The 23,375-nt window shown below is 35.9% G+C and overlaps 1 protein-coding gene across 3 annotated transcripts in view; it reads left to right on the top strand.

Moving 5' to 3' along the window:
- Positions 1 to 23,375, top strand: part of ATP6V1A (ATPase H+ transporting V1 subunit A) — a 55,557-nt gene that overhangs the window by 2,244 nt on the left and 29,938 nt on the right. For all 3 annotated transcript variants that reach the window (XR_003001863.1, XM_024735318.1, XM_024735319.1), the window contains exon 2: positions 22,852 to 22,946. Coding sequence is in view for 2 of the 3 variants with exons in the window: in XM_024735318.1 (XP_024591086.1) it covers positions 22,862 to 22,946 (85 nt within the window). In the remaining variant the exon portion in view is untranslated. The remainder of the gene's footprint in view (positions 1 to 22,851; positions 22,947 to 23,375) is intronic.

Raw genomic sequence — 23,375 nt, 5'->3', positions numbered from 1 at the left:
CTTTGACGTTATACTCGATTTACACACACAAACAAGTGATGTGAAGTGTGGAAACCATTTCTGAGATGAGCTTTTTATCAATCTATGAGTATTATATGCAGAAATCTTTTTTTTTTTTTGGCCTGCCACGTGGCTTATGGGATCTTAGTTCTTAGTTCACTGACCAGGGACTGAACCAGCCCCACCACCCCCCGCCACCCCCACCCCCGGCAGTGAAAGCACGAAGTCCTAACCACTGGGCAACCAGGGAATTCCCTATATGTAGAAATCTTAACATTCATTAGAGAATTGTGCTGTAGTCCAACATTAAATGGCACACGGGGGTTTTTGTGTTCGGGTCCCTGACACCTCTTGTGTGCTTACTGTGAGGTCTTTCTTATATGTCACTGCCTTTGTAGATCATGGCCACCACCAAGATGCTTTCTTCCTCTGTGGGCAGAACTAGGCACTAACTTCTATAGACTACTACACAATATTTTCTATTCTTCTATTTTCATTCCTAGCATGTTGTATTTAATTACTGTTTGCTGGGCTGTTCCTTAGTAAACTGTAAAGCTCCTAGGAATTCAAGGACAGTGTCTCTACTGTTGTGTCTTTAGTACCAGGATGCAGAAGTACTTGATAGGCATTAAATAAATTGTTCATTGAATGAGTGTTTGACAGTTGGACAGGGAGATTAAACTACTTTTAAAGTTCTTGCAGATCATAGCTCCTACTGAGTTTATGCACTAGGTATTAGCTTTCAGATATAAATTGTTAATAGTAACCATCCAAATCATGGTCAATAGAATAGATATAAACCTCAGATGGACTTTATTAATGTAGTGATCAACTTATTTTCACAACATATGTGTTTGCATGATAGGGAAGGGAAGAGGAGTGAGTTGTGTTTATTGAAAAAAGGGGCACTGTACAGGCTACACGTGATATAGCACTAGACTAAAAGTCAGAAAATCATCATTAAGTACTGCCACTTTAGCTATATGCTTTTACGTAAAGTTGGGGGTGGGGGCTTATGGTTTGATACTTAGGAACCTTTCTATCAAGGGTGTTACGATTTCAAGTGAGATAAACCCTAGGTAATCTATGTGAAAGTATTTTTAAAACTAAGTGGTATTTCCTGATCGTATAGACCTGGGTTCAAGTGTGGCCTTACCACTTATTTAAGCTGTGTGACCTTGGACAATTTACTTAATCTAAGCTTAAATTTCCTCGTGTTTAAATCTATGCCATAGATGCTATTAAATTAGATCATGATGCAGAGGGCCTAGTACATACTTTGTACATTTAAAAACTTAACTTTGCTGATACCTAGTTTGATTTTATATACTGAATTTCTAAAGGAGACTTTTAGATATCCTATAAAATTGAGCAACAAGTTTGGGGTATGGAGTAAGGAGTAGAATTTGAAATGAGGCTTATTACCAAAAAATAGCAAGAAAAATGTACTTCTAGCAAAGATTCTAAAATAGATTTATTAATAGGAGCTAAGAAATATCAACATAAAGTCTATTATTTTGGCAACTGCAGTGACTTAATATTTTCTATATAAAGATTTTCCAGAGCTCATGATCATTAATATGTGGAATCAATTTAAGGAAGTATTGTATTTCTAAATTATTATCCCTCACTGGATTATAGAAATATATTAAAATTATACCACCCTATAGAGGTGGAACTTTTGAGTTTAGCTTATATTTAAAATTTCTACCTTTTATTCTGTTTTTATGCCTTATTTTTTATCCTCATTTGAAGTAGACATAGGAATATAGAGAACACAATGGAGACGTGAACTAGAGTAAAACTTTTCCCTTCCTAGGTTGACGATTCGCAAGGTTTAGTGGTTTTGTATTGGAAAATATCAGTAAATTAAACAATAATTGAAGTGTAGCTATCATGAGTTTATGTTTCACCTTAGTCCTGAAAAAAATAACTCATTTGTTCTAAGGGAAGATTTTATTAAGAGATTATTGAATATTCTCTTTAATGTCTTTAATGTCAAGTTTTCTGTTATAGTGAAATAAATTATGATCAATAACCATATTTTCCATTTAATTTTTCTGAAGAGACTTTAAAATTTTACTATTTTCTTTGTTTCCTGTTGTGAACTGAAAGTGACTTCGGTTTATATAAGTGTATTATTTTATATATATATAGTATATACATATTATATGTATAGTAAATACATAGACATTGTGTGTGTGTTTATAAAGATAGCTGAAATAGATGTATATTTTCATAGTAATCTTTATTTTTACCTGTAACTATTAAAGTCATCTTTAGAATTAGTTACTACTGTGAATAAAATGATTAATTTTTTTTGCAACGCCTCTTTATATTTGTTCGTAGTTAGCTCTGTTTAATAAATTTCACAACTGCACTTAGCCTTCAAAATTGCTGGTATTTCATAGATATTTTGAGATTTAACCTGTGTTTTTTTGTTGCTATTTTTTTTGTGTCAATATTATGACTAGCTACTACAATAAAATTTTCAGTGTTTTTCTGAATCTTAATGCTATCTGTAGAAACCATTGTTCTTTCGTTGACAAACCTTTTTAAAAATTATATCAACAACATGCCATGTTTTATTTCTTTTCTGAAAAATAGTTAAGCTTATTTCATTGAAAGTAAAATGGGTAATGCATGATATAATGCAGAAGAGCTGCACATGTGCTTGAGCAATGAAAAACAACCAGACTTTGTTTTGTTTTAGTTATTTCTTAGTTTAATTCTTTTAAGTGTTTATTTAACAATAAAATAGAGAAGACTAAATTAGAAAACACTTATAAAATTGAAGAAAGGGCATGATACAGAAACTGTATGTGTAGTAATGATTGTATATACATATTGAAAAAGATGGACAGAAATGCATCAAAATAAGTCATCTTAGATTAGGAGATTTAAGAAAGTTTTAAAATTTCTATTTGAGTTCCTACAATCACTGTTTATTGCTTTGGGCAATAATTTTTTAATTTGGTATGGAGAATTAGGCATTTAAATGATGATTTCTTCTGAATTACTTAGATATCCTAAGTGAAAATGTTTTGACTTATCCAGATAACTGAATATGTTATTTAAGTTTATAGGTGCAGGTATGTTTTTAGGCCTCTGTAAGCTCAGCAGAATTTTAAAAAGCAGAAGTAAATCCCAGCATATAAAATAATTTAATACACGGTGAAGTGATATTTCAATCCAGTGGGAAAAATGGGGACATATATAGTAAATGTAACTGACACAGCTTGTCTGTCTGGAAGAAATTAACTTGAGCCAGTACTTTGCAGCATATGCAGAAACTAGTTTCAAGATGGATTAAAAACTTAAATATTTAAAATAAAATATTAAAAATATTAATCCCTAAAATGTTTTTATATATGCAATCTAGATGTAGTGATGACCTTTTAAACCAAGATAGGAAATCTGAAAGTCATAAAAGTAAACAGGTGTATGAGAACACATAGAAATGAAGAATTTTTTTTTTTTTTTTTTTAGAAATGAAGAATTTTTCAATGGCAAAAATAGAGGACAAAAGCCAGATTGAAAAAAAAATTGAAATATGTATAACAGATAGAGTTAACATTTGTCAGAACTTTTACATATTAAGAAAAAGTCCACACAATAGAAATATGGGTAAAGCATATGACCAGAACTTCAAGAAGAGAAATCTAGACATTCAACAAACTTATGAAAAGATGTATAACTTCACTAGTAGTCAATATACTAACAATGAAAAAATTTTTTTCTGATTAGCAGAAATTAAGTGGTAAACCTACCGCTAGTGGTAAAGGATTTTCTCATAAAATGCTAGTGGAGATGTAAATTGTTACAGTTTTTTTAGTAAACAATCAGGCAATATCTGTTAATATTAAAAATACATATTCTCCCATCCAACAATCCCACCGTATGGACTCTTTTCCTTAGAATAAAAACACCAGCAAGTAGCAAGTGTTCACATGAATGTCGATTGAAACAGTGTTTGAAGTAGCAAAAACCTGGGAGCAAAGGGAATGCCTGTCAGTAGGGGTATTGGTATATAACTTATAGATTTTGTGTTTTTAAAGTCCATTAAAAGTAGGAGTTAAAAAAAAATTGAAGTTAAATCCATACTGGTGAATCAAAAGGATTTCCAAATACATCCTAAAAGGATCCATCATGTATCTTAAGTGAGAAAGGCAAAGTTTAGAGAAAAATATGTAACGAGATCCCATTTTTGTTAAACAGCTGAAAAACACCATGAGTTTTGTATATGCCTATATGATTGTCAACACTGGAAGGAGGAAGTAAGCAAAAGAAAACAGAAAGACAAAGGAAAAAAGGCAGGGTATTCACAATAACACATGCATAAAACTACATGTTTGTGCATATCTGTACAAGTTGAATTGCAGAAAGGATAGTCACCAAAGTGTATGTTTAGTGGTTACCTCAGTACATGGATGGGCATTTTGGGTGGTTTTTATTTTCTTACCCTTTTCTGTATTATGTGTTTTTATTTTTACAATGAACATGTAGTGTTTCTGTAATTAGAAAAAACTACCTTTTTTAAAAAGAAGCGACTTCCCTGGTGACACAGTGGTTAAGAATCCACCTGCCAATGCAGGGGACACGGGTTCAAGCCCTGGTCCGGGAAGATCCCACATGCCACGAAGCAACTAAGCCCGTGTGCCAAACTACTGAGCCTGCGCTCTGGAGCCAGCGAGCCACCACTACTGAGCCCACACACCTAGAGCCTGTGCTCTGCAGCAGAAGCCCGCGCACCGCGAGGAAGAGAAGCCCCCTGCTCGCCGCAACTAGAGAAAGCCCGCGCACAGCAATGAAGACCCAACACAGCCAGAAATTAATTAATTAATAAGTTAATTAATTAAAAGTAAAAGATCTGTTAGGGCAAAGAAGGAATTAACAAAAGGAAGAATTCCATTTGAAATGGCCAGAAATGGCAATTGTCTGAAATTTTTTTTTGTCTTAATTACTTAGGTATCTGAGGGGAAAGTGTATAAATTACCCTGCTAATTCCATAAACTCTCCTTAATTTTTTTGTGTATGTGATAACCCATGGGCATCCAATAAGAAGTTGTCATTAAAAATGTACAGAAAAGTGATAGGCATTACCAGATAGGGTTACAAATTTTATTTTTGGTATGGATATTAAGTCCTCCAGAAATGTTTTCTGCCTTGGAGATAATAGAGCATATTGCACAATTATGGAGTCTGTTACGTGACGTAATTGTTTGACGGTCAGCATAAGGGAAAGCCCACATTTGGGTTTTGGTGAATGAAAAAACTAAATACAATGTTAACTCTCCTTAGAAAGCTTCAAATAAGAATGCCTATAAAGAAGCAAAATTAAGTTACTTAATACTTGATTTCAGTCCTTTTAAGAATCTGAAATTAATATATCATTCAAAGCTGTAATAGAAAATAACAGATGCTTTAGAGCAGCGGTCCCCAACCTTTTTGCCATCTGGCACCGGTTTCATGGAAGACAGTTTTTCTGAAGACGGGGTGGGTGGCGGTGGTGGGGAGGGGGTGGTGCAGTGGTGGGGGGAGGGTTCAGGCGGTAATGGGGAGTGGCAGATGAAGCTTCGCTCGCTTGCCTGCCACTCACCTGCTGTGCAGCAGGGTTCCGAGGGGTTAGGGACCCCTGCTTTAGAGTGAGATTTGTTATATGTTTAAAGCATTTGTATTTGTTTCTCATGTTGATATTTTTTGTTTCCCCTTTTCCTTAAAAGTTTTACGAACTTAATTATGTATATGTTCTTTATTGTAAACTGTACACATTTTTCCCCTCCAGTTTTATTGAGATATAATTGACATACAGCACTGTATAAGTTTAAGGTGTACAGCATAATGACTTGACTTACATACATCATGAAATGATGACCCCAGTAATTTTGGTAAACATCCATCCTCTCATATAGATACAAAATTAAGGAAAGTTAAACAGATTTTTTTCTTGTGATGAAGACTCTTAGGATTTACTCTCTTGACAACTTTCATATTTAACATTCAGTAATGTAATTATATATCATGTTATACAGTACATCCCTGGCACTTATTTATAACTGGAAGTTTGTACCTTTTGACCACCTTCATCTGGTTACCCCTTCCCCTGCTCCCTTATTTCTAGTAACCACAAATCTGATCTCTTTTGTTTTCAAAGTATAATTGACTTAAAGCGAATACTATGTTAGTTCCTGCTATACAATATAGTGATTCGATATTTCTATACCTTTTAAAATAATCACAATAAGTCTAGTTACAACATGTCACCATACAAAGATATTCCATACTTATTGACTATATTCCCCACACTATACATTTCATACCTGTGACTCATTTATTTTGCAACTGGAAGTTAGTACCTCTTAATCTCCCTCACATGTTTCTTTCCTCCCTCAATCCCCTTCCCTCTGGCAACCACCTGTTTGTTCTCTGTATCTATGACTTTGTTTCTGTTTTGTTTGTTCATTTGTTTTTTAAATTCCACATATAACTAAATCATACAGTATTTGTCTTTCTCTGACTTATTTCACTAATACCCTATAGGTCCATCTCTGTTGTTGCAAATGGAAAGATTTCATTCTTTTTTACAGCTAATGTTCCATTGTATGCACACACCACATCATCTTTATCCATTTTTCTGTTGATGGACTCTTAGGTTGCTTCCATATCTGGGCTATTGTCAATAATACTGCAGTGAACTTAGTGGGGTGCATGTATCTTTTCTAGTTAGTGTTTTTGTTTCCTTTAAATAAATACCCAGGAGTGGAATTGCTGGATCATACGAGAGTTCTGTTTTTCATTTTTTGAGGAATGTACAAATTCCTTTTCAAAAGAGTTGGGATATAGGTAAATAAAAAGTAATTTTAGAGTAGTGTTGAGAGGCAACATAGCAAGCAAGGAGGTTAGGGGTGTAGGTACTGGAGCCAGACTGGCTCAAACCCTGGCTCTGTTACTTCTTAGCAGTGTGACTTTGGGGAAGTTTCTTTTATGTCTCTGTATTGTATTTTTCTCAGCTTTAAAATAAGGATATTAAGAGTATATTTATTTCATTAAGTGTTGTGAGGATTAAATGAATAATATAAGAAAAGTGATTAGAACAATGACTGTTACATAATAAGAGCCATGTACATATTTGCCATTATTATTTAGTTACTATGCTCTTTGCTCAGTTAATTAGTTATATATAGTAATTTTATCACTTGGCTTAATTGGTTTAGCGCTCATCGAATCACTCAATATTTTTAACTAAGTTGAATGGATAATACATGTACAAATACAGTAAAATTTTTATATTCACACATGTGTGCGTTTTCTCCCCGTCTCTCCATCCTTACTCTTTTTTCTCATGTATTTGTTCACAAAGGTAGCATCTTGTCATGTTATTCCCAGGCCTTACATTTTTCATTTAACAATGTTACCTTGGAGATTTTTCCACATTGATACAGTTAAAGATGCCACATTCTTTTAAACAATAGTCTAGTATTCAGTTGTACTAATGTACCATCATCATCCTACACAACAATTTTTTGAGAGTTTACTCCTGTATCAGGCACTTTTCTTGAATTAAGTCATGCAAGGCTCTCAACAACCTTATAAGATAGGTGTTAGTTTTATCCCCATTTAACAGATGAGGCAGTTTAGGCTTTGAGTGGTTAAATGCCCACCAATGTTACACAGTTCATAAGTAATAGGACTCTGGAGTTGAACCCAGAGAGTCTTTTTCCAGAGATTACTATCTTAACACCACAGCTCTCAAGACGTCGTCTCCATATTAATGGACATTCCAGTCTTTTGCTGTAAGAAACAGTGCTGTAATAGATTATTTTGTTAATAGCACATTTTGTACGCATAAAGTAAATTCCTAAAAATGGTGGGTCAAAGGATTTTGAATTTTGGTGGGTATTGCCAACTTATTGTCCAATTTAGGGATGCACTGAAGGTCAGGTTTGTCCTCAGTATTTTGCCAAAATCTGTCCATTTAGCTTGAGTCTTAGGGAAGCTGAATAGCTGGATGCCTTTAACATTTCTAGCATCCCTGAATTACGTGTGACCTACCATCATGTGATAGCATAGGTTACCCCATATCTAATCAATATCTAACAGTGTCAGTATGAGATCAAGGTCTGACAAATGTCGTGACTTTTTGTTACTTTCAAATAATGGTAAACATTCTAGATATAACTTGAAGTGCTGTTTATGTGACTCATACATTGAAATTCTATCAATTGAAGTTTGAATGTAAGTTATTAAAAGTAAAATACTACAGTTGTTAATAATTGTGAAAGTTGCTGATTTTATGAACCAAAACAATTATGTTAGAGCTCTCAAATAATACATAGGGAATCAGATTGCCAATTAATACGAACATTTAGAGTGTGATAGCTAGCTAAATGTGAGAATAACTGTATCTTGTGAAAAATGGGTTGTCACTCTATAAGTACTAGTCTTAGGTAATGCAGAATCAGACAGTGAGGGACTTTATTAACATGAGTTACAATATCCACAAATTATTTTGACTATAACATACTTCTGTTCAGTGTCCTCTATTTCATTTGTTTCAAGAAAGAAAAGTATCTCTTATTAATCCAAAGAATAGGCCAAGTGGCACCCAAACTCTTCAATGTGATCCAAAGCAGACACTTAAAATACAGAATGCTCAGGTCCCAACTTGGTACACCTGCAGTGCTTGAATGTAGATTTATAGTACCTGCTATTGTTCAGTGGTGTGTGCGTATTTTAAATATGATCTCATCCTCACCCAAAGATGCTGTTGGATAAGGAGGGTGGGGGAAGTACCTAAAAATAGGCAATGATAAGGACTATTAATTCTTTATTGTAGACTCTACCTCAGAGAAGAATAAAACAACAGACAATAACTCCCTCTACCTTCACCCTCCAAATGCATCATTGCACTGTAGCAACTTTGATATCTAAAATATTAGAGCTGAGCCTGAATCTTGGAGGACAAACCCTTCTATGCCTCATGGCTCGACAGTTCAAGATAATATTCCTAAATCTTCACACAAGATATTGCCATTAAGCCCTGTTCTGAAACAAAGATGAGTACTTTAGAGGCATTTCTGACTAATATACTCCTGAGCTGTTAATAAGGGACTGGAAATTCTCAGGATTTGCCGAACTTGACTGGACAAGTGGGTGCCCACAGCCTTATCAAGAGCCACATTAGTTCATTCTAAACAGACAAAAGTCTGTGTGGTGGTTTTCAGCTGTTCCTAGGGTTAAGGTTCTCTCATTAGCATCATAGGCATACATAGCATCATGTAGTCTTCTGTAACTGTTAGTTCACAAGTAAAAACAAAAGTGAATATGAGGTATTCTGTGTAAGCATTATGCCCTTACAGGAGTGATATTGTCAATACTTTGTGCTTTTTAAAAAAAGTTTTATTGAGGTATAATTGACATAATTGCAAACATATTTCAAGTGTACTGTTTGACATTTTGATATATGTATACACCCATGAAACCATCACTACAGTCAATATAGTGAACATATCCATCACCCTCAAAAGAAATTTCCTCGTGCCTCTTTGTAATCCCTTCCTTCTATACCTCCCCACTGCCCATCCCCAAGGAACCACTGATCTCTTTTCTATCACTATAGGTTAGTTTGTATTTTCTAGAGTTTTATATAAATGGAACCCTTTGCCCAGGGCGGTGGGGGCGGGGGGGTCTACCTCTTACTTTTACATGTTTCAATGATGCATTTCTTTTTATTGTCGAGTATTCACTGTATACCACAAATGCCACAATTTGTCTATCCCTTCACTTGTTGATAGATATTTGGGTGGTTTCTGCTTTTTGGCTGTTATGAATAAAGCTGCTATGAACATCCATGTAAAATTCTTTGTTTGGACGTAAGCTTTCATTTCTCATGGGTAAATACCAAGGGGTAGAATGACTGGGTCATATGATAGGTGTATGCTTAACTTTCTAAGAAACCGCCAGATTGTTTTTTTAGTGGTTGTACATTTTACATTCCTACCAGCAGTACGTGAGAGTTCTAGTTCTGCATCCTTACCAACACTTCCTTTGGTCAGTCTTTTAAAATTTTAGCCCCGCTAGGTATGGAGTGGCATTTCATTGTGGTTTTCCTTTGCATTTTCCTAATATTAAGCATATTTTCATGTATTTATTTGCCATTCATGGGTCTTCTTCGTGCAGTATATCTTAAGATCTCTTGCCCATCATTTTAATTGTGTAAAATTGTCCATTTTAGTCAGTTGTCCATTTCTGTGTGTGGTTCTATAGCCTTTTTGTAAAAAATAAATTAAATTTTATATTTTTGGCTGCGTTGGGTCTTCGTTGCTGCACGTGGGCTTTCTCTGGTTGCGGCGAGTGGGGACTACCCTTCTTTGCAGTGTGCAGGCTTCTCATTGTGGTGTCTTCTCTTGTTGCGGAGCACGGGCTCTAGGCACATGGGCTTCAGTAGTTGTGGCTCGTGGGCTCAGCAGTTGGGGTACTCAGGCTCTAGAGAGCAGGCTTAGTAGTTGCGGTGCACAGGCTCAGTTGCTTTGCGGCATGTGGGATCTTCCTGGACCAGGGCTCAAACCCGTGTCCCCTGCACTGGCAGGCAGATTCTTAACCACCACACCACCAGGGAAGTTCCTGTATAGCCTTTTGAGCTAATATTTGTTTGTAAAATTTTAAATAATAATACCAGGCAGAATAATGGAGATAAGATTTTATCTATTCTTTGTATAATTATTTGGTGTTCTAGCATTTATAACATCAAACAAAATAACCACTAAGGGCTTCCCTGGTGGCGCAGTGGTTGAGAGTCCGCCTGCCGGAAGATCCCACATGCCGCGGAGCGGCTAGGCCCGTGAGCCATGGCCGCTGAGCCTGCGCGTCCGGAGCCTGTGCTCTGCAACGGGAGAGGCCACAGCAGTGAGAGGCCCCATACCGAAAAATATATATATATATTTATTTATTTATTTATTTATTTATATATAAATAACAAAAAGTGGGGTACTGTAGTTTAAAGAGAATTATTACATAAACTATGGTATCCATTTAATGGAATATTGTACTGTTTAAGATGATACTTATTAAAAATATGTCAATTTGTATTATAGTATTGATTACAATTATATAAAAAATTGTGAGGAAATAACATCAAAGTCAACAGTATTCAAGTTGTGAGACTTTTCTTTGGGTATTTTAAAAATTATAAGCATATTGCTTCTGAAAATAAATTTTAAGTAGAAGTATGTAACAAATGCTTATTTTCTTTACTGTTTGTATCATTTAGCTATCTTTTTGGCTGTTTACATTCTTGGTAAGTTAAAATATAAAATCAGTGACTCGTTTTTTTCTTTGTAATCTGAAATCAAGAAATATTCTAAAAATTCACATAGAAATCTTATGGGATATTAATGTTAGCTTCACTATAACTTTTAACTCTTTAATAAGTTTTGTCTTAGAGATAAGAAAAATAAGAGGAATTTCTCAGATACTGTTTCAGGTAAATTTATTATTCCAAATTTATGACAGACTATTAACCAGAAATTGTCTACTACTATTCCCTGTAGCAAAATTATATTGGGTCTGTTTTCATTAATATTCTTATTAGTTCCAAATATGCCCATTTACTTTACAGTTAAATTTATTTTTACTATTATTATCAGTTATTTATGTTTGTGTTATAAAGCTAGGCATTAATAAAACACAGCATTGTGTGTTGTTCTTTAAAAATCTTAGTTCTTTAGGAGATAGATATTCTAGAAACAGTCAATTCTTGGTTGTTATACTACTTGCTCTTTAGTTTGTGAATGATCTGTTATATCATCTCTTTTTCATCTTCTCCCTTTTGCCTGCGTATTATTCTTTGCCATTCTAACATAGAGTCAGTTAATAATGGAAAAGAGGCATCCTGGGCTTTTTTTTTTTTAAGATAATAGAGGTTAAAGCTACTGGCTATATAAGGTCTTTTGAATTATTTGTTGGTATTATAAATGCTTAGATGTTAAAATCAGACTAAATTCGGACTTCTCCACTCCATAGCTCTAATCTTGAGCGGGTTGCTTAAAGTCTCAAAACCTGTTTCGTAATCAAACAATACCTGCCTCCTAGGACTGTTGTTAAAGGTTAAATGAGATGTGTTTATTTTTTAACATAATGCCTGGAGTGTGATATGTGCTTAACAAGTAGTAGTTTATCTGTTTTTAATATCAGAACATTTTATTGAGTTACTGCTGTGCAAGGCTCCATGCTATGTGGAGGGAAGAGAGTTAAGAAAATGATAAATTTATACCCCTTGAAGGCAGGGATACTTGAGTCTGTTCATATGACAGTTCTACCATTGGTCATAGGCTTCTAGCCTATAAATTTCAAACCATAGAACTTATACACTAAATACAGTATTTTGTTATTCTGGTTAATACTTTGGATTATCACCTCAGTATAACCCACTTTTATTTATAAAATTTTGAAGTGAAAGGAATCTGTGATTGTTTATTTCTAGAAATGCTATCAAAATTGTTTATGGATAAGCTTGTCATCAAAGCATAAGTATGTGTAGCCAATAAGATTTGAATTCTATTCCCAGCTTAATTGTCCACCCTACCTTTTATCTTTACTGTTTCTTTTACAGGATTAGTTGTACTTTAATAAGTGAAAGGGTGTTATCTGTGTGTGCCCTCAAAAAATTTTATTGTAGTAGGAATAAATTTTTTCTGATTCTGTTAGTCCAGTTTGCCATCTGTGATCTTTCTATACTTCTCTACTCTGATTCCCACTTTTGTCTGCATATTTCCTTGTAGTCCATCTCAAGTAATTTTTTGTGAACTATTTAAGTAATGACCTTATAGATGCCTTTATTCTTAACCTTTTGGCCTATCCTTTAAAAAAAATAACACTATGAAATATGTATACCATATAAAAATATTTATTCTTGAAATCCTCTCCGTTCTGTTTCGTTATAAAGGCAACAGGGACCCAGATGCTTTCTGTCTTTCAGTTTTGCTGTCCTTAGCAAGGTGGCCTGGCTACTTAGATTTGCTTCTTTCAAGGTCCCAAGATGGCTGCATGTCCCACGCAGATGACCAGATCCCAAGGGAAAAAGTGTTTTTCATGGCCTGTATATTTTAAAAGAGCAAAGAAATCATTACCAGAAGCTCCCCAGTAGACTGTGCCTTACCTCTTATTGGTCAGAACATCATAACATGCTCATTTCCAAACCAGTCATTGACAGGGGACCTGGAATTACCTTGATGTGTCTACCAAAATTTCAGCCAATTTAGGGTTTTGCTAACAAGATAAAAAGGGGGAACTAGTTATGCTAGTCAGTAATCTGCCATGTAAGCCTTTTTTTTTTTTTTTTTTTTTTTTTTTCCCAGCCACTCCGTGGCATGTGGGATCTTCCCGGACCGGGGCACGAACCTGTGTCCCCTGCATCGGCAGGCGGACTCTAACCACTGCGCCACCAGGGAAGCCCACACATAAGCCTTTCTAATGGTGTTGCTAGGGAGGTTGGTTAAATAAAATGAATAGAAAAGTACTTCACAAAATGTGTACTATACCCTGTGAATATAAGGTAGTGCTATTAGCTGGAATTCTACCAATTCTATAACTTTCGTTATAATTTATAGCAAGCATAAAAATATTAGATTCTTGATGCCTTTCCCCAAGAAGGTAAACTGTGTATGAAAATAAGTATTTGCTTTTAATCAACTAGATTCTTATTCATCTTAAAAAAAATAATCTATTATTTCCAAAGATAGTCTTCAGTCAGTTGGATAGGATGTACATTTCCAAGTGTTATGTTAAGTAACAATGAAGTGCCACGGTATCAATTAAGGATTTTGTATGTAAATAAATCTTGTCTTAGAACCTTGGTATTTAGCTTTTACATAACACCTTACCCTTGCCTCCAGCAATTGTATCATCCAAGACTGGTCGTGAAAACATTTCTTTGAGTAATGAAATTACTAGGTATAGTGCATTAACCAATAGCAATTTGTAAGGGATCTTGTAAAACAGAAGGAACAAAAGTGGGCCTCTGGTGTTGTGATTTGCCACTGCAGTGTTCTGCAGTGTTTGGAGGAGAGACTGGTGACTCATTAGATCCGATGGTTGCCTGTACTATCTGGATTTTTCCCCTTCTACAGCAGGGTTTTTTGTTTTGGGTTTTTTTTTTTTTTTAATCTTTCACAAATATGGGAGGTGGTTACAGTTTGTGACTATTAGAATTTTGGATTTTTTTTGTTTTTTTGGGTTTTTTTGGCTGCACTGGGTCTTCATTGCTGTGTGTGGGCTTTTCTCTAGTTGCAGTGAGTGGGGGCTGTTCATCTTTGCGGTTTGCATGCTTCTCATTGCGGTGGCTTCTTGTTGTGGAGTGCGGGCTTCAGTAGTTGCGGTGCGTGGGTTTCAGTAGTTGTGGCTTGCAGGCTTTAGAGCGCAGCCTCAGTAGTTGTGGCGCACAGGCTTAGTTGCTCCGCGGCATGTGGGATCTTCCTAGACCAGGGATCGAACCCGTGTCCCCTGCATTGGCAGGTGGATTCTTAACCACTGCGCCACCAGGGAAGTCCCCAGAAGCTTGGTTTTAATTGCATTTACTTTTTATCCTTAAAAGAGGAGTCCAACAACTAAAGCCAATTTTAAAAATATAATCGAGTTGATTTCTCTATGAGCGCAGGTACATATAACACATTGTTTTATCAAAAGCAACTGTTTTTAAAGTAAATAGCATGCTTTTATTTTTTAAACGATTGAAAGCAACAATAATAGCTGCATATCGTATTAGAAAGGAGTTATTACATAGCACATAAAACTTCATGTAGGATTAAATCATATCATGATAGTTTGGATCTTATGGAGATTTGGCATGAGATTAACTTTCAGTATGATCTGACTTGCAGTATCATTTGCTTATAGCACGTTAAACTGTTTTGGGAGGTTGTTGTCTTAACATTTTTAAAAGCCTACGTTGGCAATTCCTTGGCAGTCCAGTGGCTAGAACTCCACGATTTCACTGCCGAGCGCATGGGTTGAGTCCCTGGTTGGGGAACTGAGATCCCGTAAGCCACTCGAGCAGCCAAAAAAAAAAAAAAGCCTATACTTTTTCACATAGATACATAAGCATTCAGTAGTGAAGCAGAAGATTTTAGTGGGGTATTTTTATTTTCACTCTTTTCATAGATAACAATGAAGGGTGGTTAATGGATACAAATTAGTACGTTGTATGACCATGTCTATCAAACTGCTATATGCTTTGCCCTATTCAGTAGTTGTCAATATAATATGTCTACCTAATTCATCATTTTTATTTTATCTGTGGGGAGGAAACACTTCCATATTTTTCTTGTAAAACACACATTGTGTATGATGATGTAGAGGGCAAAACTTGTTTGGGTTAAGAGGGTATACAAGAGCAAAGAAATTTGGACTGCTGTAACATCCTGTTGTCTGTCAAGATTCTGGGGAAGTGGTGGGGAGGTATTTATTACTTTAGTGCTTACTTGTTCTTCTGCAATTGGGGTGCTTTGATGAAAAAGCTTTAGAAGTATATTATCTATATGTGTGTGTGTGTGTGTGTGTGTGTATCCTTATGTCAGTGCTGTGGGAATTGCAAATTTTAATGTTCAAGAAAGCCTAGTACCTTGGACTGATCCTTGGAAGTTTCTCAAAGTGTTTAACTGTTAAGAGGTTGGAGCCTGAAACTTATGGACCAGGAAAACATATTTTCCAATATCAGAAAATAGTACTTTAGACTTCTTTTCCTGTGACTGCTGGTGATGGGCTGTATCTAAGGTTTATGTTGAAGCAGGAGGAGCAAGTTCCTTTCAGAAACTAAGGCTTTTGTTGCATGGGAACCTTAGCCGGAGAATTGCCTATTGGGCCGTGCTTTCTAAACCCACTTTTGTATTTTTTCGTTTTCCCAAAGTAACCAATTACAAGATTACTAAGACAGAAAACAGGCCAAAAATTGTAGTGCTTCAAGTGTGAGTCTAAGTTTCAGTTATCCAGGAAGTAATTATTCAGTTTGTTCATTGTAAGTATTTTAGGTTCTCTGGAATCAGATGTCTAAAAGGAGTCTGTTGTATAAGATTTTCTTAAGGATCAACACATGTGAAAGGAAGGGGACGGAAACAGAGTTGGTCTGGGGAAGAAGTGCAAATGCAATGCAAGCCCGACAAAGCCTCAGCTGACCAGGTGGGATGATCTGGAGTGAGCATTTATTGCTTGTGACGTCCGCATTGGGCTGATAGGGCTGGGCCTTTCTTTATACCTCCACTTTGCTCAGTCACCTGGTACAGGTTGCTCTGTGAAGGGTGTGAATGTGGGCAAGGCAGCTCTCTGCATCCGTGAAGGGCTGACAGCTGTTGGCTATCCTCTTCCTTGAAGTGGAATCTGAATGTTGCAGCTCTGTGTCTAATAAGATAAAGCATACAGTCTTGAGGTAGAGACTGTTGTCCGCTGTACCACATAGGATTGTTTAGATGTGTACAATAGAAATCAGCCTAGTTAATTGAGGAGGCAGAGTGCAGTGCTTAAAGAGCATAGGCTTTGATGTCAGACTGCGTCGGTTCATAATCCCACCTTTACTGTTTGCTGGTTTTGTGATCTTGGGCAAAGTTACTTACATCTCCATTCTTTAGTTTCCACATTTGTAAAATGGAGATGGTATTAGGGGGTATGAAGTTATTCAGTAACTATTCACTGAGTGCTTTTTTCTTTGCCCAGGCACTGTTTTCTTTACCCTCATGAAACTAAGTATTCTAGGGAGTGATACAGATGCTTATACTAACCACAGTAAACAAGTAAATTAAAAAGAAAAAATATTCTTTCAGGTAGTTAAAAGTTCTATGAAGAAAAGCAGGGTAAGAGCATTGAGGATGACAATGGGAGGAGAGGGACTATTTCATGAGAGTGAGGAAAAGACATTCTAGGCAGGGCACAGCAAATATAAAGGTCTGAGTTGAAGCCGAGATTAAAATTTAACATGTTGAAGCATCAAAAATGGACAAAAGTGCCTGGAATTCCTACATTTTATACTTTAAAAACTGGTGTTTTGGGCTTCCCTGGTGGCGCAGTGGTTGAGAGTCCGCCTGCCGATGCACGGAACACGGGTTCGTGCCCCGGTCCAGGAAGATCCCACATGCCGCGGAGCGGCTGGGCCCGTGAGCCACGGCTGCTGAGCCTGCGCGTCCGGAGCCTGTGCTCCACAACGCGAGAGGCCACAACAGTGAGAGGCCTGCGTACCGCAAAAAAAAAAAAAAAACTGGTGTTTTCATAATTTTCTTATTTTATCATGAAAGATGTGTTAAGAGTTGGTTTTTGAATGTATTTGTAACCACTTCTCTGAATATCATACAGTGGTGTACAAAAAGCTAAATTACTTGTGACCATCATCATGTTTTTCTCCTCTTAACATTGACTTTTTTTTCCTTCGGGTTTTATACTTACTGACTGTATTCCCCGCAGTGTACATTCATGCCTGTGACTCATTCATTTTGCAACTGGAAGTTTGTACCTCTTAATCTTGCATTTCTTTCCTTCCCCCACCTCTTTCCCCTCTGGCAACCACCTGTTTGTTGTCTGTATCCATGACTCTGTGTTTTGTTATGTTTCTTCATTTGTTTTGTTTTTCTTTTGGCTGCGCAGTGCAGCATTCGGGATCTTAGTTCCCCGACCAGGGATGGAACCTGTGCCCCCTTGCAGTGGAAGTGTGGAGTCTTAACCACTGGACCACCAGGGAAGTCCTGTTTTGTTTTTTAGATTACACATTTAAGTGAACTCATGCAGTATTTGTCCTTTTCTGTCTGACTTATTTCACTAAGCATAATACCCTCTAGGTCCATGTTGTTGAAAATGGCAAGATTTCATTCGTTTTTTACAACTGGGAAATATTCCGTTATATTTGTATACCATATCTTCTTTACCTATTCATCTATTGATGGGCATTTAGGTTGCTTCCATATCTTGGCTGTTGTAAACACTGACTTTTTAAAAAGTAGAATCATCTTGATTTGTTTTAAGAATATTAATCAGATGAATGGAAATTTGTGGATCTGGTGAAAAGCATATTTAAGTGAATTTATAGAATTATCACTTAGGCTCTTGGTTCACTTATTAGTTTGATATCACTGTTCCTAATGCCTGCTGCCTTTGGCATAAATTAAACAATATATGCCTAAAAATAAAGTTTAAAACTGTAGAATCATCAGTTTCCTATGGTGGCTAGGATTATCCTTGTGATAAATTCACAAGGCAGCTGAATCATGAACAAACTCATTTGATTTCCACTAATTATTGCTCATACATTTGGAGGCTCTTGTTGTTGTTTAAAAGGGAAAATATGTAAACACCTGTTTTTAAAAATCAGAACAGATACTATTATTGCCTCATGAACATTCTAGAACACCTTCATGAACCCTAGGAGATTTAAAGCATCTGTAAGAAAGTTCTACTGTATACTCTAATGCCTCCTCATCTTTCAAGTTTCAGCTTAGCCTCCTCTAAGTCACTCTTGTCCTGCCCAAGTCAAGGTTAGATGCCTCTTCTAAATCACTCTGCACTGCTCTATGAGAGCACATTTGTTACCCTATTGTAACTGTTCTTACTCCACTGTATTTTCAGTCTATGATACAGCACCTGGCATATCACTGATGCTTAAAATAAAATCTACTTAGTTTTAGAAAATAAAGTTATGGTAAAATACACATAATAGCTAAGAAAAAAACTAGCCACTTGACTAGATTTGGTTCATATAACAAGAAGATAAGAATATGTTAGGTTCTTTTTAGAAATATAGGCAGTATTAGCTTGTACTAACAGAATAAAGTTAGTAGTCATCAATAATACTTTTCTGTTAGGCTTACTGTTAGGTGCTTCACAACAATCCCAGTAGATTTTACAGATGAAATGAGTCTCAAAAGGTTGAAAGAATTTGATTTGCTCAAGGGCACAATTTATAATTTCAGACTTCATTTGTCTGACTCAAAGCCTTGGTCTCTGTTTCTCAATAAAAAGAAAGCAGCCAGAACAGATGAAAGTGGTACTCTTCAGAACTTACTCATATGACATTTAGAATACAGTTTTTAATTTTGTTTGCTCTGTTTTAAAAGAAACATTGATATCTGAAATACTTCTGGAAGAGGGTAGCCTCAGGGGAGAAAGATCTGAAAAAGTCTATCCTTTGAGGGACAGTTGACACCAAAGAGAATTCCTCCGGAGGGAAGATACTGTGTGTGGCTGCAGTAGTTGGAAGAAACGGCCAGAGGGTAGAAGTTGGGGAAGTAGATTTAGGTTGGATACAAGACAACTCTCTAAGAGGCGATTTCTGAAAATAGAATGGCTTTTTCAAAACTGAAGCCCTGTTTAAATGGTAGGTATTACAGATGAATTTTTTGTGAGCATTTTACATCTCACAAGGAACATTTTGACAAACTGTAATTTAATCATAGCCCCAGGGTAGGTGGTACTTGTGTTTTTCAAATGAAGATATTAAGAGATTTTGATTTGTCCAAGATCTCCTGCAGTGTGTCACTGGTAGAATCAGGATATTTCCTAAGCCTGCTGACCCAATATTTCATGATATTTCCACTTTAATAGGCAGATGATCATGTATCATAGGAAATACCCATATTTAGGGAAGAAGTTAGACTGTATTATTATAAAGTTCTCTTCTGACTTTGAAAATCTTTGATTTTCTGGAGATTAAAATTTGACCTCCTTTGCTTGTTTAGTACTTCTTTGAAGACTTTGCCCAGCCCATTTCCCAAATAAATACTTATCTTTAAACTTTGTTTTTTCCCCTGTTATCTAAGTCGTTTCTAGAAAAACTTTCATCTTTTTATATTCTAATCTTTTGCAGTCCCATTCCTACTTCCTCAACAGTTCCCTTCTGCATCTTTAGGAGGCTGGAAAAATCCTAATAAACCAGTTTCCCCTTTTCTTTACTTCCTCCCTCAACTGCCCTTCCTCCAGTTTTCCTACTGACACCAAAATCCTTGTCTCCTTTACATTGACATTTGTGACTGTAATATCAGATTTATTATTATTTTTCCATGATTTCTAAGGACTTATACACTAACTTCATCTTTATCAATAAATGACCAAAGTGATGATAGTCTCTACCTTATCACTGATACCATCTTTAAGGTGTTGATACTTTTCTTGCCCCTTTGATCATATTCTTCTCATTTGGAAGGTCTCCCATATCGCCATGTGGTTGATTTTTGGGTTTTTTAACATCTTTATTGGAGTATAATTGCTTTACAATGTTGTGTTAGTTTCTGCTGTATAACAAAGTGAATCGCCATATGGTTTTGATCTTTAATTGTTTTTACTCTTACTTGTTTCTTTAATCACTCTTTAATTCTTCCCTGTTATCCCTGTACACCATCCTGCTTCTGAAGGCACTAAGTGTATCAAACCAGAATTCCACTGTTAATGACTTTATTGTTACACACCCTTCCCGAATTCTTTGATACCTTGGTTAATGGATTACAAATTGTATTCCAAGGAGTGTAGGGTTCTGCAGCCATCCTTCAATGACTCCAGAAAGACTGAAAAACACCACTGTACCCAGCCTGAATTAATACCTAAGCCTCAGGGTTTGATTTTCCTCTCTTTCTGTATTCTTTCTATTTGGACTCAACTCAGCCTTGAAACTTACTTTCCAGTTCTTACCTGTTCCCCTAACTCATCCCCATTGCTTTACACTTTTCCCACATCTGAATCAATTTCTCCTTTTCTCCCAATGTGTTGTCATTTTGAACACTTAAGTAATTTTGTCTTATGGTACAGTTGTTTAAAACCAGTGAAATCTCCTTTTATTCATAGTCTTTATTCCCTAAGTTTAACACAGTACCTTTTCCTTGGTAGGAGCTCAGTAAACATTTAATAAATTGAGTCCATTTGTTACCAGTTAAGTTGTATGAACCCTTGCTCGGGCCCTAGCCCACTGAGGCCCTCTGCCTCCACAGAGAAGGTTTTTTTCCATTCGGGTTCCAGCAGCCAAAAAATGAAACCAAAGCAGAAATTGAAGCAACAGAAGCTTTATTCAATGGCCAGAGAATGGATAAGTGGGAACTTAGTTCACAAATCAAGCTCTCGCCTTAATGGCAAGACGGATTTGCTTTTAAGGAATAAAGACAATGGGGGGAAGGAGTGAGACTAATGATGGGGATGCATATGCATCAGTTTTCTGGGAAAGAGGCAGGCTTTCCTGGAAATGGGATGCCACCACTTTTCTGTCCTTTTTTGGTCAGTGACTTCCAGTCACGGCTGCCAGTAGGTGTGTCATTTAGTACACTAATGTAGTAAAATCAGTGTAGAAAGAGACTCGGGGTCTCTTGGAGTTAAGATTTATCGCCATCTTGGTTTCAGCTGGTTCTGTCCGGTTTTTGTTTTTCTCTTCCTATAGCTTCCTTTCTTTGTGTCCAGACCCTGTGATTAAAGATATATGTTAGTTCCTATTCCAAGGAGAGGTTGGTGGGTTTTGAGCAAGGGTCTGGTGACAACTCTGGTAACATACTGACACTCACCCCATAACTATTTCCGGAGCTTTTCAACTTCTCTTCATGCCTGCATCCCTTCCCCTACTTAACGTTAGATTGGTTAAACATCATTATTCTCATAACAGTTCTCCCTCAATCTTCGGTTATTTCCTATTGTTTGTAGGATAAAGTCCAGTAGGCATTCATTTCAAGACCCACAAATTAGTCTCCCTTATCCTTATTTCTCACCGTTGCCATAACATAAACCTTTTATTCCAGTCAGGCTGTTAACTGTTCCTGAGATTTTTATTTCCCTTCTTTTGTTCTCGTTACTTCCCCACCTGAAATGCCTTTTACTCTCCTCCTTTTCCTATGCTAATTATACCTGACCTTCAAGATGTTTTCCCCAAACATTCTAATCTTTGAACTTTTAGTAAATAAGTATGTATTATTTGATACTTTATTACATATTGATCTGTGACCTTTACTTTATGGTTGTTTGGAGACATTATTTAGCTTTTTAAATGTACATACATTTTATCTTCTTTATTAAATTGTCAGTAATAAGTTAGACTAGCAGTTACATAGAAACTTTCTACTTTGGGATCTGTAACCAGTTTTCTATTTGGACTTGAATAGTTCATTGTTTGGGTTTTTCAGATTGCACATCTCTAAAGTAAAGAAGTTGAACTAAATTTCTTACACTATTCTGTGTTCTGCTAAAAAAAAGAAAAAAGGGAAAAATTATCCCAGAAATATTTTAAAGGTAGATTTTACATTTAAACATTTATTAAATGTAAGATATAACTTATTAGATGATAAAAAAATAAAGCAGAGAAGGAGGGGAGGTATTTTAAATAGATGGGCAGATAGGCAGAGAAGCCTCTCAGAGAAGGGGACATTTGAGGAAAGACCTGAAGGAGGTATATAGAAGCTGACATCTGGCAGAAGAGTACTCCAGACAGGGGGAACAACATATACAAAGACCCTGAGGCAGAATGTGTATGTGCTTTGAGTAATGGCAAAGAGTTCAGTGTTTATGCAGCCTGATTAAGGGGAAGAGTAGTTAGAGAGGCAGTCAGAGAAATAATGGGAGGGCAAGATGTTGTCAGGCTAGATAAGAGGTTGGAAAGAATTCACAGTCTGTTACATTCCATGGGGTATTTTCTATTGAATGTCTTGCATACGGATATATAATTCTGAGTTTTAATAACTGTAGACTATCCAAGAATGAGGTACTTTTAACCAAATCTTAAGAATTTTATATTTTACTTTGAAGAAGTGGTAATAACTCAAGAATACACCAAAGTTCACTACCTATATTGGTTCTTTTGCTTTAAAGTTTGTAATTATAACTTAATTCTTTTTTTTTTTTTTTTTTTTACCATAGGTAAGTTAACATGATGGATTTCTCCAAGCTACCCAAAATACGTGATGAAGATAAAGAAAGCACGTTTGGTTATGTGCATGGGGTCTCAGGACCTGGTAAGTAATACATAATAATCTCAATAGTAAAAATTCCTAACATCAATTAATGTCTTTTCAAGATGTTTTAGGCAGAAATACACAAGTTTCTGTTCACCTACATAAATTCTGTCTTTAAAAGATGTCATAGCTGCTATAAGACTGAGGTAATACCTCCATCATAAGGGCTACTGTAACATTTATTATCTAAATTTGATAATTATTGAGGTACTAATTTGTGATATCCTGTTTATTATATAAATGTATAGTTGGTGTTATATGTCTTAATTTTTTTTATTAAGCGTGAGGTTAAAAAACTATAAAGTTTATAGGTTTTAGTATGTGATACCTAGATGTCTGTTAATTGGATTTGAATTTTAATAATTGCTTTCAGAGCATTTCTCAGAAATATCAACCTTGGCTCTTTGCATGTATAAATCCTTCTGAATG

The sequence above is a fragment of the Neophocaena asiaeorientalis genome, unplaced genomic scaffold (genome assembly GCF_003031525.2).
Source record: "Neophocaena asiaeorientalis asiaeorientalis breed wild unplaced genomic scaffold, Neophocaena_asiaeorientalis_V1.1 scaffold136, whole genome shotgun sequence".
NCBI lineage: Eukaryota > Metazoa > Chordata > Mammalia > Artiodactyla > Phocoenidae > Neophocaena > Neophocaena asiaeorientalis.
Note: the sequence above shows the minus strand (reverse complement) of the source record. Positions and strands in the feature narration are given on the sequence as shown.